Below are 18,702 nucleotides of genomic sequence, written 5' to 3'. Positions count from 1 at the left end.
AGCTAAGCTGAGGATTAACGTGTCTCCCATAACTCCATCTACAGGAGACGTCGTCAGGCATCGAGTTCAAGTATGGAGATGACTGACTGGGCAGCGTGTTGAGGCTCGGTATCTAGATCAAGGAGCTGATTGACCCTCTCCAGGTAAGACCTTTGTGGACATCTCTCTTGGTCTTTTCCATGTAGGGTTCCAGGTCCCATAGATTACCTGTACTGAGGGTGGGTCCGTCCTCAGAGACTCGATGCGTGTTATCACATCAACACATATATCTAGTTTAGTGACCTTAATATCACAGACTAAACTCCCGCACTGACTTGGATCATGAGCCAGCACCTCGTCTATAGAGTAAATGATATACGTTTCTTATATATGATTTACCTCCCGTCCCACGTCTCGATATAACTGACCATATATCAGTTCAGACTCCACAGCATTTGACAAAAACACTTAAGTTATAACTTCAACGTGATGTGAATGATACCAGAAACGAGCTAAAACGAACATAGAGAAAATTATCACTAAATGTATGAACCACACTGACCGGAAAACTTAATGCTTCCTCTTTTAAGAAGTTGGTTTAATGTCTCTTACGTAATAACTTCCACTAACTTCATCATCTTTGCTGAATATGTCTCACCAACCAAATATCTATTTTCTTATACTCTTCGGTATTACGTGTTTCCTAATTGGGTTCACATCAAATTTAATAAGATACATTAGCAAAGTTGTGGTTCATAGTGTTCGATCCTTTCTTAAATTACTAAGATAGAGAAATTCTCTACACTTCTTTGCAATAATGTATCATGTACATGTAGTTATGTATTCTAAGTTCCGCATACATACACATACTTATACATCTGCAGGTTCACCTGAACCATTCATACGTCTCTGCAAACACTTTTTTTTCTATCTTCAAAGACGCGTTTCGAAATAAGTATTTTTTCCCCTTCAGTGAAACTGTACGTCATTGATCTTTGCCAGACTCTCAGTACGAGGCTGTGGACACCACAATAACAAGACAGGATTCCCGCAAATGGTACATCCCTGCTGGATGTCCTTGATCCACTCAAATGAAAATGGATAAGGAGGTCGTGATGGCTGATAAACAAAGGGAGAGAGAGAGAGAGAGAGAGAGAGAGAGAGAGAGAGAGAGAGAGAGAGAGAGAGAGAGAGAGAGAGAGAGAGAAACTGTACCACTCAACATCCTAAATACTGCACCTCTACCCACCTGATAATAAAAACATGATAAATGAAGGTCCTTAAATACTAACTACGAGATCTTTGGATAGGAATAATATTAATCAAACTTTCTTGAGAATAATGGACACCCTTGTAGCAAGAACTGATTCTGTCCTTCGCATCTTCTCTGAGACTTAACACACATCTACCTAACCACTGTGAGAAATATAGAGATGATTACGAAACAATCCTTCTATCCACATAATGAAGCTCTTATAGTTATAAAGTCACTAGAAGTCTTATAGTTTACAAAAAAGACTAGTTGTAATACCCGAGAAGACGTAATACCTTATCAAAATCACAATATACATGATATCCTTTTTTTTTTCGGTCTTTGGTACCACCACATCTGTCACTCACTGACTGTTACAGTTGATCGACTGGATACAGACTGTAAGACAATGTTCATAATGCAGAAAAGCCAACCTGAAGACGTGACATACACACACACACACACACACACACACACACACACACACACACACACACACACACACACACACATATTCTCTATACAGTTCCATTCTAAATGTTTGTCATACTTTGAGTATATAAATCAGTACCGACGTAACAGCTCACATGATGATACACAAGTCTCCATTCATCCTGTCATGGTAAGTCTCATAAATACGACGACTACAGTGAGTAATGACTGCTCAAGAAAAAAAAAAAAAAGCTTTGTAATGCCTAGAAGTTAAGTGAATACTCGAAAAAGATCACAGCCATGTTGGATCCGAAGGTGTAGGCAATAACCTCACGACCACACCAACACTACCAGTTGGAGCAGGACCATGACGTCACTCATGGCGTTGACAGGAGGAACATGACTGGTGAACCTGAAGACGGTGACCGTCTCATCCCTGGCCTGCCATGGGTTCTTGCCATTGTCGTAGAACATGGGACACTGGTCATCTGCAAATAACAAAGTTGATATTGAGCTTAAGTAAAAGATGAAGATAAGATCTATAATCTACTGCTTGAATAGAGTCCATGAGGCATTGTTCTGGTATTGTCAGGAGCGTGCAAGAGGGGCCTTGTCTTCTGTCCCTCCACATTTGTTTTGGTCAATTTCTTTTCCGCCTGACCTCTTGTGGTACTTTCTTATCAAGTTAAGAAACATTCTCTCTATATGAAATTATTTTCTTTACTTCTACAATATTTGTGTTTCATTCTTAAAAGCATATTATGAATTTTCTTTCTTTCAAAATCCTGAAGACAACAGTGAAAATATTAATCACAAAAATATAGTCAGAAAAAATTATCATTCTTTTACTGACAAATGAAAGCCCTTCATATTACGCAAAATATCACGGAAGCTGATAAGAGAGGCTTACGGATGCGTTCACTGAGGGTGAGGTTGAGCGCCACAGCTGCGCTCTCTTCGTAGGTGGAGGAGAGGAAGGTCTGCCGTAGGCCACACGCTGCCCCCACAGACTGCGACAGTAATAGTTTAGTTACTCCTACTCTCTGGTACACCTGCAGAGAGAACGGAGGTAAACAGTATATTACATGGGTAACTTACCTATTGGTATACTAATCAAAGAAGTGAGAATACGTTAAGATTTTTTTCCTTTAAGTCTTGTTTAACCTATTGAAAATAACAGATATTAAAGATCGTATTTATTGGCGTGATTTAGCTTTTCAGGAAGGTATTTTGTAGAGTTTATATTTAAAAATCTATTAAGATAGTTTCGTCTTGTTATATGTACAAGATGGGCCCATGGATGTTTACTCTGCATACATACGAGGAAAAATAAGCGATTTTCTTCAAATTATGATGGTGAAAGATGGCTACAATGATATTAGTCCTATAACCAGTAAGAATCTGCTTTCAACATCCATTCTCAAACTCTTTTTTGTCACGATGTAACACAAATCAAACGTTAGATCCAAGGGAAAAATTCACATGGCAATTTTCAGTAGAACTTAAGGACCTCAACCATCTTGATTTTAACTAATTGTTGACTTTCAAGATCAAATCAAGGATCCTGAGCCACTGGGCTGAAGATCCTTAAATACAGACTCAGCCGAAGACCCTTAAACCCCTGAAACTAAGGGCCCCGAGTTACCCAGCTGTCAAGACCTGCACGACCCACAACTTCATGAATGAGGTACAACTTACCCAGCACCTGAACCTGGAGACGGAGTCGGAGGGGTCGTGAGTCACAAGGTAGGAGAGCAGGTTCTCGTGCCAGTAGCCCACACACTGCAGCCTGTAGTCAGTCACACCTGCCATGATAACACGCGATTGAAAAGGAATTCAACAATACAAAGCAGAAGATTAACATCCAAGGTATTTCGTAGGGGAAAATACATGAGTGAGATCTACAAAGGTAACCCTTTTTGTTTTCCGTGAAAGGCTCCACAGTCCCAGACATCAAGGCCAGGCCTTGAATGCAATATAAGAAAGGGTCAAAGAGATATAGAAACCAGGAGGGAAAGAGGAAATACAATCTGAGTTATGGAGGAGCAGGTTTGAGTTAAAATTACACCACAAACAGATGACTATCTAAATCTAATGCAACAGGAACAAATGGTGTCCAGACTTAGTCCTTACTGTAATGTAATCCATACGAACAAGATGTCTTTTTTTTTAATCAAATATATGAATGATAAGATCCGTATTTGTTGATGAAAACATGCTGGAAGCCTATGGAACACATTCGAAAATACCGAGAAAAGATGAATGTAAACAAGTGTTCGCAACGGACGCCATCACTCACTGTTGAAATCCTGTGGGTGGCCGTCCTTGTTGAGGGAGAGGCAGAGGTTTGTGTCAATGACGATCCACTTCCGATGTTCGTCGCACACGGACATGTCCGCCACGCGTTCCTGGCACGGGTACGTGTCCAAGGGGGGAGGAGGTGATGCCCCCTATTATCCGGGGCGTCAGGGGGGAAGGCCCGCTCTGGCTGAAGGAGAAGCGACCTCCAAATGGACACGAGATGGGATCTGGGTTGTCGGCTGTTGAGGGACGAGAAGGACTTTTGAGAATTAATCCCAAGTGGGGAGCTACAGGTGGCTGTGAGACGGGGAGGGAGTCAGGATAGAGGACCTGTGTACCAAGGTCAAAATGAAGATCAGGAAAGGGACAAAGAGGAAGCTCTATGATGGGAGACACAACGAAAAAGCAAAAGTGATATCAGTACACAAATTCGTAGCACTGGCTAGGGCTTGTGTGTATGTGCGTGTACATACGTAGGAAGGAGCCAAGACATTGTAAATATATACAAGATTAAGAGACGGGACAACGCGAGTATAAAACTTTCTACTCTTAATACACAAGTAGTAATCACGAACAGACACAAACAGACAAAAACAACGACACAACTAAACAACTTCCTTGTGATTGCCCCTTAATTTACCAACAAAGGAACTTCCAAGCTTCACACTGGCCCCTGTCCCTTCATTACCACTACTACTTCACTCTTCGCCCACTAACCCAACCACTACACCTCTTCCCCAGAACGTACCTATGAGGGTGTCGTACATCCACTCTCTGCCGCTCCTGAAGTTGGCGTAGTCGCAGACCTGGAAGTGACGGTAGATGAGCGCCCAACTGAGGCGGTACCTGACGATGTTGTGGTGTCGAGGCAGCAGCTCCCAGCACACGTACTCCGTCTGACTGTGGCGGAGAGGAGCAGGTGGTGGTCATTTGTGGAGAACGAAGGTAATACACAACCATGATCAGCTACACTCGACCACAACTCTAATACACCACAGTTGACGTCCACACATAACTCCTGGCCATGCTCACACTACCTCAACACACAATCACAACCTTCCACACAATACCATAGCCATCCGCACACTGCCACAACCCTCCACACTACTCACCATCCCTCCACACTACTCACCATCCTTCCACACACGGCTATAATCCTCCACACTACTCACCATCCCTCCACACTCAGCTTGGCCATCAGGTACCGGTTGCCTCGCTGCTCCAGACAGACGTAGGTGGACGTCTTGGCCGCGTATCCTCGCCAGATGGTCTCTTGCATGTGTGTCGCATTGATTACGACCTCAGCCTCACCCAAGCCCGTCGACTGCCATTTCCCCGTCAGGTTCCGCGGCAGAAAGCACCCAGGAGTCACCTCCTCGAACTTGGCTGAGGGAGGGGGAGGAATTGGCTACACTGATGAACAGAGGCGCTTAGTGTGAGAGGAAAGGAATCAGAATCAGCTTATTACGGTCGAATCTTCGTGTCTTTCACTTATATCAATACCTCACACTGGATTTTCTCTGATACATTAGTCAGATGTGTTGATTGATTGATGTGAAATATTTGACTATGAGCAGGAGGACAAGTTCTACATTGAATATCGTCTTCCCCAGACACATCCTTCTCTCCTCCTGCCTTACCGTAGGACAGCTTAAACCTGATGGGGCTGTTCTCTGGCGTCTTGAGGACGGAGCACTCCGGAGTGAGGGAGTGGCCTAAGTACAAGTCGTCCTCGCGGTTCCTGACGAAGCAACGATACTTCTCCTCCTTCCGCGACTCCTTCGTGTTGAACACTGCGAAGTACTGGTTTTTGCCCTGGTGCCAGTCGCCAAGGCAGGAGAACACCACGGCTGCAGGAGAGGCAAGGACTTTGAACAGAAGTTCTAAGAGTTGGTCATTCATTCACAAATACACACTGGAAAGAGATCGGTGTTCTCAACCAATCTAAAGAAACCCAGAAAGTAATTGTCTACTCACACACACACACACACATACAGTGATGCTCCATCCTTAGACACATATATCCTCAGTAAGCTTTTTAAATATCGTTCTCTGTTGTCATAAACGAAGTCTCCTATTTCAGATACATCGCAGAGGAGAGTTGCTCTAGTGGAGAAGGAAGAGACGGCCGAGACTCAGGTAACTCACTGGCATCGAAGGACTGGCGTATCCCCTGGCACTTCTTGTAGTGGATGGAAAACTGCTGGTTCTCCATGAGGAACTGACTCCCTGGCTTCTGGCATGACTTGATCAAGGCCCTCGGGTGGTCACACTCGCCCGTGTAGCTGTCGGGGAAAAGCAGAGGTCTACGATGAGTCAAAGGATCCCACTGGGTTAAAAAGGATTATAGACTCAGTCTACAATGCATGAATTAGACTCCTTCTGGAAGTGAGTGATACTAAATTTCAAAGAGAGTCGTGGTATTCAGAGGTATAATGGCGTAGAAAGGATAACCAATAACAAGATGAATGAATCTGAATTGCTGTGAGGACCGAGAATAAGGGGATTTTAACCTCCCTAAGCAAGACGGTACTAACGGTGAACAAGACCACGGTTCGAACCAGAGGAATGATGGCCTGACCTCATTAGACCTTACTTGATTAAGGTCTCACCACCAGACCCAAGGGAAGAAATGTCGAGTTCACTGGTCGTACTGTCACGCTCGAAGACTGGTGTCGTAGTTCAATTGAGGGATTTAGGTATCCAATATCATGCAAGTGGTGATCACTGTGGTACGTTTATCTTAAGTTGGAAGCGCCAGTCATGGACAGAGACCGCATCGAACCGGACTTAATCAAAATATGAAAATGGGTTGAGCAGACGGGAAAAAAACCTAATGGAAAAATGTCTGTTTCTCAATTAAAGTAGGAAATCTATTTCTTAAATGGGACAAGTCATAGTTGGTGGGAAGACATGAGCCGGGTAACGAGTTCCAAAGCTTCGCAGTGTACGAAAAGAAGCAGACATCACAACACTCCATCCTAGAGTTACTAAATGCTACACAGTTACCATGTGACTCAGTGGCTCGTCAATGATTACGTAATATAAGCAAAGGGAAAGACACACACAAACCGACAGTTCTCGGGAACCAAAGTAAAATCTATAGAGGGAAAGTGAACTGCTACTGTGCCGTAGGGCAAGCGGGTGAAGGGTCGAGGCCAGGTGTGGAGAGTCGAAAAGTCGAACTGCTTCAGATTCGACCCTCTCTTGTGAGAATGTAGGGCTAGAATCTTTCCATATGTGAGAGCAGTACACCATATAGACGGTGGATTAATCCTTCGTATGGTCGGAGCGACTGTTCACAAGATAATCATGGCACTTGAATGAGACTCCTACTTTCTGTGGAGCCGAACTTTGTTAGTTGTGCCATGTGAAGTTTGCACTGTAGCTTACTTATGGACGATACAGTGACACCAAGTACAGCCATATCCCCCGTATTGTAGAAAACGGGTCTTTACAGGTACACAGACACACTCCTTCACCTTAGAGAGAGAGAGAGAGAGAGAGAGAGAGAGAGAGAGAGAGAGAGAGAGAGAGAGAGAGAGAGAGAGAGAGAGAGAGAGAGAGAGAATAGGCTCACTCTTACAAGGCAGCGCCAGCAGACTTTCCACCGCTGCCGTCTACTGGAATGTTAATTAAGGAACGGTACAGACGGTGTATTTGTGTTGACTCGCTGGGGAGCTGAGTGAAAGTCTCTCTCTCTCTCTCTCTCTCTCTCTCTCTCTCTCTCTCTCTCTCTCTCTCTCTCTCTCTCCCCAGCACGTGACAATATACATGACTGGGGAATGATCCGTCGGGTAGTGTGACTGTGACCTAGGTCAGGTGCAGGATAAGCTGACGATCACAGTGGTGCGGGGTGGGTGTGTTGGTACGGTAAGGGGAGGACACAAAGTTGGGAAGAGAATCCGGAGAGACAATGGGAAATTGAGTGTGGAGAGAAAGGGAGGTTGGAGGGAAAATGGGGATGAGTGTATAGAGGAAAAAAACGGGAAAGAGTTTAGAGAGAAAATGAGGAAAATAACATATAGAAAATGGGGAGGAGGGGAGGGAGTTTGAAGAGAAAATGTGGAATAGGTTGTCGTGATAAAAGGGAAGAAGATGAGAAATGCAGGAGGAAATTTGGGGCGCACACCAGGGGTGTGCCTTAGGTGGGGTGTATGACAGAGGCGTGCCTAGTGTGGGGTGTATGACAGAGGCGTGCCTAGTGTGGGGTGTATGACAGAGGCGTGCCTGTGGTGGGGTGTTTTCCAGAGGCGTGCCTAGTGTGGGGTGTATGACAGAGGCGTGCCAGGGGCTTGCCTAGTGTGGGGTGTATGGTTGGAGTGTGCCTGGGGAGCAGAAAGCTCCTCCGTCCCGTCTCACTGCTAACTCCACCCTCCTCCCTCACAGCTCAGGGTTATACTTATTGTTCCATTATACGCTGACCTGAATACAAATCTTCAGAGGAATTTCCACACTCTATACATCACATACAGTCGCTCTTGGCTTCTTCCGACAGACAGTCTGACCCTCCATCACATTTTCCCCTCCTCCCATGTCAATAGAAGCACCTTCCCGACCTCGGAAACACTACCTCTAACCTCCCGTACCTTACGCAGGGCCTCTCGCCCATGTGTTAGGCATCATACCCTTCTGGAGGAGCGCTTTCCACCCTCACCTGAATCTGTTCTGCCAGCTGAAGTGGTAGAGGCCGTGGATCGCCGAGCGGCAGTTGAGGGGTGAGGGGTCCTGCCGGAACATAATGTAGCCATTCCTCTTGTCCGTGAGCCACGCGCATACTGACGACGTCGACGCCTCCTTCAGGCCCTGACGGGTGATGCAGGGGCCTGTAAGACCCAAGGAACGGAATGAAATTGAGAGAAAGAGAGGGGGTGGTGTGTGTGTGTGTGTGTGTGTGTGTGTACATTTTTCAATGTGATAACCATGTTATTTCATCATTTCCTCTTTTACTATCAATTACCTATTAGTGTTAGAACGATAATCAAAACATTTGAATGTAAAGTCACATGTATAGATATCTAATTCAAACTAACAACGATTAAGACATTCAAATCAAGATTCACATGTATATCTAATTCAAAGTTGAGGTGAAGGCAAATTACGTTATCTCGTTGTGATACAGTTTTGCTGGTCACGAAAACATTACGTACTATGTGGAATAAACAAGTGTCTTACTTTCCAGTCTCTCTAATATATTCCAGGATCGAATGAGGAATCTGGAACACAAGAAGCATCCTGATTGGTGGGCGAAGACGTAGTCATAGGTGTCTCGACGAATCATAACTCGATCCACTGGCCGACCTCGACCAATGATTTCATTCTGGATGATCTCGGTCTCGACGCTCCGCCCCTCTTCCCACGAGAACCAATCCCCTTGGAGGATGGGCGGGAAGGCTGTGTCATTGCCAGATGTCGCAGAACACACCGTAACTGATGGAAATATATGGGGAAAAATTACATAAATATGACGAAACCATCTAAAAAAGATGACCATTTTCATGTTGCCCCAAATTTAGCAAATGGTTTGGAACTACAGTGGCTGTCAAGTTTCTCTTTGGCCCAGCTTGCTTGCTGTCTACACCCAGTCACTCTCTCCCTCTCACACGCAACTCTAAACACCACGTAACTCACACAACTCTTTCTCTTTCACTCTTCAATTTTCGTGCGGTGAGCACTACGCGATGGACGTGACCAAAAGCAAAATCCCGTTGGAGTTACGTTGGTAAGACCTGATCATTGGCATCATCTTGCACAAAGCATTGAGTTTAGTCATCCAGGTTGTGTGTGTGTGTGTGTGTGTGTGTGTGTGTGTCACGGGGAGAGGGAATATTCCAAAAACATGAGGTCCTGGAACCTGGAAAAGAGTTTGGGGATATCTCGTGTTGTTCCAGGAATGACAAACAACTTGGGTACCGCCATTCCAGCCAAGATTACGGTGTACCAACACGGTCCAGAACTTTGCTGGGTCGAAACAGGTTACAGGAAGAACTGGTACCACAAGTAATTCAAGCCTGTCGCTTGCGCCTTTGTGAATTGGTTAATCGAATGACCTTGTTAGCCACCTGCACGTCGCGTGGGTCAAGACATCATGGGAGCCCAGCAGCGATAGTGGGTCTGACGTAAAGGAATTCAGACAGGAACAGACCACTGAGGGTCATTTTGAGGCTTTTATGTGGAATGGTTGTGGTAAAAGAAGACATGACTTTAAGAGACATGTAGCTGGAGAACTGTGTGCTCGACCTATTACCAACCGCCCATGGCTTTCCAGCTGGCTGTCCTCAGGTTACTACCTCCTCTGTCGATCAACGATCAAAGGAGCCTGCCCGTTGCACTGTGTCAGCAGCAGTCCAGACTCAGACAAGGTCTCATTACAACGCAACCCTGCCGTATGCTCCTTGATTTCAGACCAAATCAATAATGCAGGTCGTGTATTATATTCAGGAGCTGAACGTACACGAGGCATAGAAATCTTCCTCAAATTCTCTCTGGCGTCGATCGGTGAACAATCGTCCATTACAGAAAGAGGCAAAATGAGATGAATCATGAGATACATGATCAAATTCATCACTTCTGATCGGAGTTAATGAGTTTTGGGGAACCACGGGCTAACTAGGAAGTCGCGTGAGGCAGACAGAGCAATCTCATGCGTCTGTAATCATTACACCGACGTCTGGTCGATGTGAGGGGGTTGCAAGGGAAGGAGCGGGGGTGGGTGGGTGTCTGCGGGAGCAACGCATGCAGACAAACGCACAGACACACACACACACACACTTCAGTACATGTTTACACCAGACCCAAACTTCACACAATTGAATTATGACAATGCAAAAGAAGCCTCACTAGATGAGGTATGACATTCATACAAGACTTTTCTGTTCTCGTATATAGACATTGTGGCAACAGCGTTCGTGCCACCACACCCAGTACTGTGCAATGTCATGACACTGTCATGTGGGGTCGCTGCAAAGACGGTCGCCTCTTTCCTCGTTCGCTGTGAACAGGTGAAATGACTAATGTAAATGACGCTTTAAGTATTCGAATTGTTTCTTATACTGCCATCATTTACTGATGAAACACAATGAACGCCTTCTATTTTTCAAACGACCCAGGTTCGCCCAGGTTTAAAGTAAGATATAAACGCTTGATAATGTTTTTAAGTGATTCGTAAGACTGTTCGTGATACGTTCGCATTACGAAGTCCGTTGACCGAACGTTGGTCGACTGCGTCTGTCGCCGTCCGCATGCGATCGCTTGCGGTCTGACGATGTTCGCATACAACGCTGCGACGAAGGGAGGAACACACGCTCCCCGAGTGCCCGAGTGTGAAAGAAGGTCGACTCCTTCCGCTCAGGGCGGGATGTGGGTGGCTGAGCGATCAAGGTTTTGCCCGACGTTAGCTCACCTGCCCAGAACCCAGATGACGGTCCCTCGTGCGTCCGGTGGCTAGGACTCCTCATGTGTCACTGCACCAGGATCCTACATGTGTCCCTGCATCAGGATCCTACATGTGTCCCTGCATCAGGATCCTACATGTGTCCCTGCATCAGGATCCTACATGTGTCCCTGCATCAGGATCCTACATGTGTCCCTGCATCAGGATCCTACATGTGTCCCTGCACCAAGATCCTACATGTGTCCCTGCATCAGGATCCTACATGTGTCCCTGCACCAAGATCCTACATGTGTCCCTGCATCAGGATACTACATGTGTCCCTGCATCAGGATACTACATGTGTCCCTGCATCAGGATCCTACATGTGTCCCTGCATCAGGATCCTACATGTGTCCCTGCATCAGGATCCTACATGTGTCCCTGCATCAGGATCCTACATGTGTCCCTGCACCAGGATCCTACATGTGTCCCTGCATCAGGATCCTACATGTGTCCCTCCGATGTCTTTTAAATCCATTCTTTTTCCCCTACCACCTTGCAGGTCGTTTCCCCTGCTTCCCTAGCCAGGTTAGGTGCCTCCCCTACCTACCACTCTTTCTCCCTGCAGTTCGTCACCCCTGCCTGCCAGACGCCCCTCTCCCACCACCGTCACCAGAGGGTGGCAGAGTTATTACACGACACGCTGGCCTAGCGTCACATCATGGTTCCACGACACGACACACGAACAACTGCTGCAGCTGCCTTCTCCTCCTGCTGCTGCTACTCCTACAGCTGCTGCTGCTGCTGCTACAGCTGCTGCTACACTTACCGTTCTGTTCGTGCGGAACCCATACCGTTGGAGCGTCAGTCATAATTATCAATTGATTTTATATAGTGGCAGTTAACTTGGCATCTCTGGCACTCTAGTTGGTCATAAACAAATTCCTATATCTGTCTATCGATATATCCTTCATGTAACATGATACTACATATGAATGGTGTGTGTGTGTGTGTGTGTGTGTGTGTGTGTGTCTGTGTGTGGCAAGCTGATTATTATAGATCTCTCTTACAATATACTTTGGTGGACATCTTCCCATTTTCGTCGACCCTCCCCCACTTCGAGCAGGAACGCAATTAGTGAAGAAAATTATAATTTAGAGGGAGAAATACTTTGGGAGGAGAAGGGGGGTGGGGGATGACGTAACATTGTGAAAAATCCAACCAACTTTTTCCCATTACCCATCGTCCCTCTTGATGTAAGAGCTTTCCCACGATTTTCGTTCACTACACATGGTTGCCCAGCTGACTCATACTCGTGAGAAACTTCATGTGAGAGAAAGCTTTTTTTCATATATATATATATATATATATATATATATATATATATATATATATATATATATATATATATATATATATATTCACTGGAAATAGCATGAAGATGAATTCATACAAGAGAGAGAGAGAGAGAGAGAGAGAGAGAGAGAGAGAGAGAGAGAGAGAGAGAGAGAGAGAGATAACGACCCTGCTGGACACACAGGTGAGTAGGTACACCACGCAGGGGAGGCTGAGTATTGACGAAACAGTAAACATTCCTCAGCCACCACATTCCCGACCATAACTCTCTCATGACCCCATGCATCAGCTGGTCATGAGGTGGTGGGCAGGCAGGCCCCCTACACTAACGTCACCTACGACAATCCAGCCAGTTAGCTGAGTCAGCTATTCGTCAGCAGCTATACGTCAGCTCTGGGACATGAACGCTCAGCTATTAGCTGCTGATCGATATAAACGCAGCTGAACTGATGTAAATCTACTATGAAGGAAATCTTATTTTGTATGTACAATTTGTGTGTTTACACTCGTGTTGCCCCGTCTATTACCCTTGGCTTACATGTTGAGGTCGAGCTGGGAAAGGTGTTAGAACCACCCCTAGATGTAAGAATAGAACCCTATGCAGGAACGATCCAATCTTTTGGGCAACTGGAGCAATTGATCAGAAGAGAAGCCTTCACACCGGAACTGGACTCTTATGTGTAACATGGGACGTCCAAATATGATTTAGTGTTTCGGTGATGCCACGTATGTGTACTGAGTTGCGTAGGTTCGAATCACACACACACATCATAGACGTGAATGAAGCAGAGTTTCAGAGAGGGAATCAGGAGGAAACTGCATTTTAAGAACGTTAGACTTACATAGGTCAGATTTCTCACAGTCCAAATCTAAAGGTATACAAAAGTGGTTGTGGAGAGACGAGATGAGACAAAGATCAAAAAAAAGAAGAAGAAACATCTTTGAAAAAAAAAAAAAATGTAGAGGAACGCAGTGCTGAGGCGTCAGCATAGGAGTTCATTCAGTATTTTTTTTTTTCCATCAAAGAAATCACTGACATAAATAAGGAAGGACGTAGGAGACAAGATTGAACCCTGAAGAACGCCGCTGTCGACGGAGAAAGGGAGGGAAGAGTTCAGTCGATAATAATGAATGTTTTTTTGCTTTTCGGGAGACACGTGACACTGTCACAATATCCTATTGTTGGGAATATTTGACAATGACGTTTGATGATCTACGGCTGATCGGTACGAATATTGTCATCCAAATATTACAAGAGGTTAAATATGAAACCTCAAAGATCTAGTGCAATATTGGATTTTATCGAGGTAAATCGTGGCTCAATATCACATTCTGCTGCGTCAGCATAAGTGATGCCTGGAAACATCTTAATATACATCTGGCTATGACTGACTCCAGCTTCCTTAAACAAAAGAAAAATCGAATCGTCAAAGAACAGCGGCCGCCGGCAATGAGTCGGACATGATTATTGTAAGAACGTTACTCATTCTACCTCATAAACCTCAGAGAGAGCGACTCCCCCTCGCTTCCTTCTTCCTTCCTTCTTGAAAGTGATAATACAGGAGGTAGTGACTCCTAGTCCCCAGTTCCCGCGCCTCCTGCCTCACCCATGAGTTACGTATGCGCTGTTCCTCCTACCTCATCCCACAGGTGTACAATACTGGTATAAATAAATCTGTATATCAGATCACACATCTAGACGCCGCCTTTGGCCACAGAACTTCTCTTAGACAATAAATAGACGAGAAATATCGTGAAGGATAACGCAAGAATCAAGGATCATTGAACAATGAATCAATGAAACAGCAGATAAGGTATTCATACGAGAGGCCTCGCTTATCTGCCAGCATCTTCCTCAACAATATGATTAGACACGAAGCACGAAGGTACGACCCTCGAGTACGACGGTACGATCCTCGAGTGCGACGATACGTCTCTCGAGTACGACGGTACGATCCTCGAGTGCGACGGTACGTCTCTCGAGTGCGACGGTACGACCCTGAAGCACAAATGTACGACGGCCGAACTGTGAGCACGACTGTACGGCCCTTGAGCAACACGGTACGACCTCTAAGCAAAAGTGTACGACTCCTAGAGCACGGTGGTATGACCCTTGAGTACAACAGCCGTGCTCAGGGGTCGTACTGTGTTGTCTTCAAACTTCAAAACCATGTAACTATCACATGACTTTCACGAAACTACAGAAAAATAATTTCACACAACTACATGAAAGTAATTTGTAGATACTGATTACGAATTCCCTTCAGCCTTTCATACAAATTACATTCAAGAACCTTAAGTCTTGTGAGACAGAATATAATCTGTATTTTGTTTGTAATCGACCATCAGAGACCTCATAGTACAACCAATGGAAGTTATGATGATAAGGAGACACGAGGATCTTATCTATAGATAAACCAACTGATGAATGAACTGATGTATGGGTACATATATCAGTGGTTGTCGTTGCTGACCATGATTCTTCACTGTCCCACACGGGGATCTGAACAGCATGGGTTCGAATCCTGGATGTGGCAGTGAGCCTACACTGGCTTATCCTGATGTGTGTGTGTGTGTGTGTGTGTGTGTGTGTGTGTGTGTGTGTGTGTGTGTGTGTAAATAAGAGTAAAGACAAGGTACTTATATACAAGGTTAAGAGACAAGGCAACACGAATGCAAAACTTTCTCCCCGTACCACACAAACACAAACACACACACACACACACACCGAAGACAGGAAATAAAACATAATGACATCCCTGTTAAACATAATTCTTCCACCAGTGGAGTAGGCCTGGCAAGTTCGCCCACTCGCCCGGAAACACCTACCGGAAGCCAAGAAGGAAACATCCCACTTAAAAGAGAGAGAGAGAGAGGGAGATAGACATCCACTGAAACGATTTCCGCGGAGAAAAAATAAAGAATTGACATTCTATCACACTTTGAAATGCATGTTTTGTTTTTCAAAACTCCTGGTCTGTCAAGACGCAACATTCTAGTTCTTTTAAAATCTATCAAATCACTAGTGAAATGTAATCTTAGCGAAAACCGACTATTGGTTACCGACATTCAAAAATTACATTAAGTAAGGCTTACCATATTGAAAAGATAAAAATCTTATAAAATGGTTACGAAATTATTAGACGAAAGATCCAATAACGAAAGACTTGAAATATAATTATGATTTATATTCATAAGTTGTAGGGATATCGTCATATGAGTGTATATATATATATATATATATACCTCTGGGAGATGAATATGTGCGCGCGTGTGTGTGTGTGTGTGTGTGTGTGTGTGTGTGTGTGTGTCCAGGAGCCATGGTTGGGGAGACAATATCAACAGGGGTAGTAATCATCAACATGAGTTAACCATCAGAACTCACCAAGCTATTCAGGTCGCGCCCGAGGGAAGCGGTGCCCATCATATGAGGCCTGGCAGAATCCTACATATATGATGCACATAGTACTGATGGTAGCCTCAGGGAATGCCAAGTCTGTGAGGAGTGGCGTACCGTATGGTGCAAGGAGAGAGAGAGAGAGAGAGAGAGAGAGAGAGAGAGAGAGAGAGAGAGAGAGAGAGAGAGAGAGAGAGAGAGAGAGCACTGACCGTACAAAGGCTGCGGTCGGTAGTACCGCTGGATGTGTGTGTGTGGGGATGGGAGGGGAGGATTGAGACTCCACCATAACCCCTCCTCCCCCAACCCTCCCTCCCTTATTGTGGTTGTGGGAGGGGGGGTGGGGGTGGGGGTGGGGGGGAAGGGGTGTGGGGGTGAGGGGAAGGGGGGGTGTGGGGGGGTGGGGGAAATCTGCGGTACTCCCCCCCTCCCCAACAGTACCGTCAGCATCCGGATCACTGGTAATGAACTGTACCTCTAACCACCTCATTTAATTACTCACCTGTTTACGGTGTGTGTGTGTATGTGTGTGTGTGTGTGTGTGTGTGTGTGTGTGTGTGTGTGTGTGTGTGTGTGTCTATATCCTCTTTTACCATCCTCGGGTAAGAGTGTGTGGGGCCATGGGACCACAAAAAAAAAACAAAATTCGTTCTAGGAAAGAACGTCCCAAAATGAGTCATGGCGCTTGGGGCAGCCTCCATATTCCCAGCGTGCTCCTCACAGTGGCACATGTACCCTACATACAGCTGAGAGAAGAGGACAACGGACCAAGCAAGTAGCCAAGCTAATCCAAGGTATTAATGGTTTATTAAAGGGGTCGCTTCTGGCTAGGTTACCCCAAACCCTAATATATCTCAGGGAATTACGTAGACTCCTGCTGCTTCATGTCAGTTCTGAGAACTTGACGAAACGCTCAACTGTAGCGAGAGATATTCTGGTTTACAGATGTTTACAAGTTGTCCTTCGGTCTCGCCGCTGACCTGACCTGACCTGACCTGATCCCGAGGTGTTTATCACGTCTGCGAGGTCAGGTCATCTAAGGTCGCTCCCCAACAATATGTTAACGACGTTCATACAATGATACGCAGCTACAACGCGTACGTAACATACCTATACACCCATGTTAACTCCCTATACACCATGTTAACTACCTATACACCATGTCATTTGTATTACCAGTTCGGAACCAGCCTAGGAATATCATGGGATTAGAAAACTCGACATTTAACTGTAAGATATCAAAATATGAATTCTGAAAGATGGTTAGAAATACTGATTTTTTAAAAATCTTTCCATGACAGAGGTCGGATATACATCAATGGCATATGTATCTAAGATTTTTTTCATATACATATACATGACCACTTACATGACCATGCCTGTTCTAAACTATAGAATTATTGATTGTTTTGACAAACGTGCTTATGTCATTCATATGTTTACAGTTTAAATGAAAACTTACTTATTTTGACAGATCACATACCTGATAACAAAACAAATGTTGTTATGTATGTTTTGGACCAGTTCATACTCTTCTCGAACCGTATTCTATGTAATGATAAACTGGTCAAGTACCTCCGACGCTAAACAGTCATTCAGTCACTTAAACGACATTTTCTGGACATAAATTTTGCCCCTAACCCAACACGAAACAAGCTCAGCCCAACACTAAATCCATTTAAACCGACCGCGTGGCTTCCATCATTTCTGCCTGATGTGAAGAACAGGTTGTCGTACTATAATTGAAAATTGACGTTTGTGTCGATAAAATTAGATGTATGTATACTTCTATTACGGTAATTATATCATATCTATGATATACTCATACAATATTATTACCGGGTGTTCATACAGTCTTGCAGCTTTCATTTATTGTATCGTACGTTTGTCACAGACGTCATACACACCTGACCGATCGCTCAGCAACTGCCATGCGCTCCACAGATGATCCTCGTCATGGGTTCGTTACGCCATGAGAAAGCGGTTTGTCAGAGGGCACATCTCCACACTGAGCCTCGTGACAGACAGTTCATACACTCCCGTCGTGTGCATGATTCCGCTACACTCTCATTTCGCTGTAGATTCCTTCGCTTTTAGTCATGGCAAAAGAATTTCCAGGAACTGTGTCGGCAGTCACGAAGCCACTCATGGAGAGCCGAGTATCGATTGATTTAAAAACCGTCAGGGTAGTGAACGAGGAACGAAAACTTCATCTATGCATTCTAAGTATTTAGCAAAATGCTGCAGTCATTCTTAGATCGTGTGGGAGCTGTCTGAGGAGGTCAGGGGAAGAAAGACTTGGAAAAAACAGTCAGCAGGAAATGGCAAGAGCGAGACGATGGCGTGACTGACTGTGTAAACCTCGCCATTTTCTGTGGAGCATCTTCCCCATAGACATCCAACGATTCTCATCACAGATCGTCCGGGAAAATGGACATGGAAATAGATATGATGGAAGACAGGTGAGAAAATGATTTCCACTACAGATGGAGTGCTAGTTTGACGACCAAGATGGAAAATCCATCATGGAGGAAAAATTAAATCGAGATCATAAGGATTACGAGAGGCGACACGGCCTTTAGTGGACGGTGTAAGGCGCGTACGGAACATTAA

At 45.0% G+C, this 18,702-nt stretch overlaps 1 protein-coding gene across 1 annotated transcript; it reads right to left on the bottom strand.

The window, feature by feature from the left end:
* Positions 1-1,101: 1,101 nt before the first annotated feature.
* On the bottom strand, positions 1,102-17,740 carry LOC139763898 (uncharacterized). The gene is given in 12 exon segments (XM_071690311.1): positions 1,102-2,151; positions 2,574-2,715; positions 3,362-3,468; positions 3,963-4,095; positions 4,097-4,203; positions 4,713-4,864; positions 5,137-5,350; positions 5,605-5,814; positions 6,113-6,249; positions 8,622-8,790; positions 9,140-9,394; positions 17,573-17,740. Coding segments are annotated over 12 exon segments (1,830 nt in total). The 5' UTR covers positions 17,619-17,740; the 3' UTR covers positions 1,102-1,993.
* Positions 17,741-18,702: the final 962 nt, after the last annotated feature.

The sequence above is a fragment of the Panulirus ornatus genome, chromosome 48, assembly GCF_036320965.1.
Source record: "Panulirus ornatus isolate Po-2019 chromosome 48, ASM3632096v1, whole genome shotgun sequence".
In the NCBI taxonomy this organism is placed as follows: domain Eukaryota; kingdom Metazoa; phylum Arthropoda; class Malacostraca; order Decapoda; family Palinuridae; genus Panulirus; species Panulirus ornatus.
The sequence above is the reverse complement of the archived record's forward strand: the minus strand, read 5'-3'. Positions and strand labels throughout refer to the sequence as shown.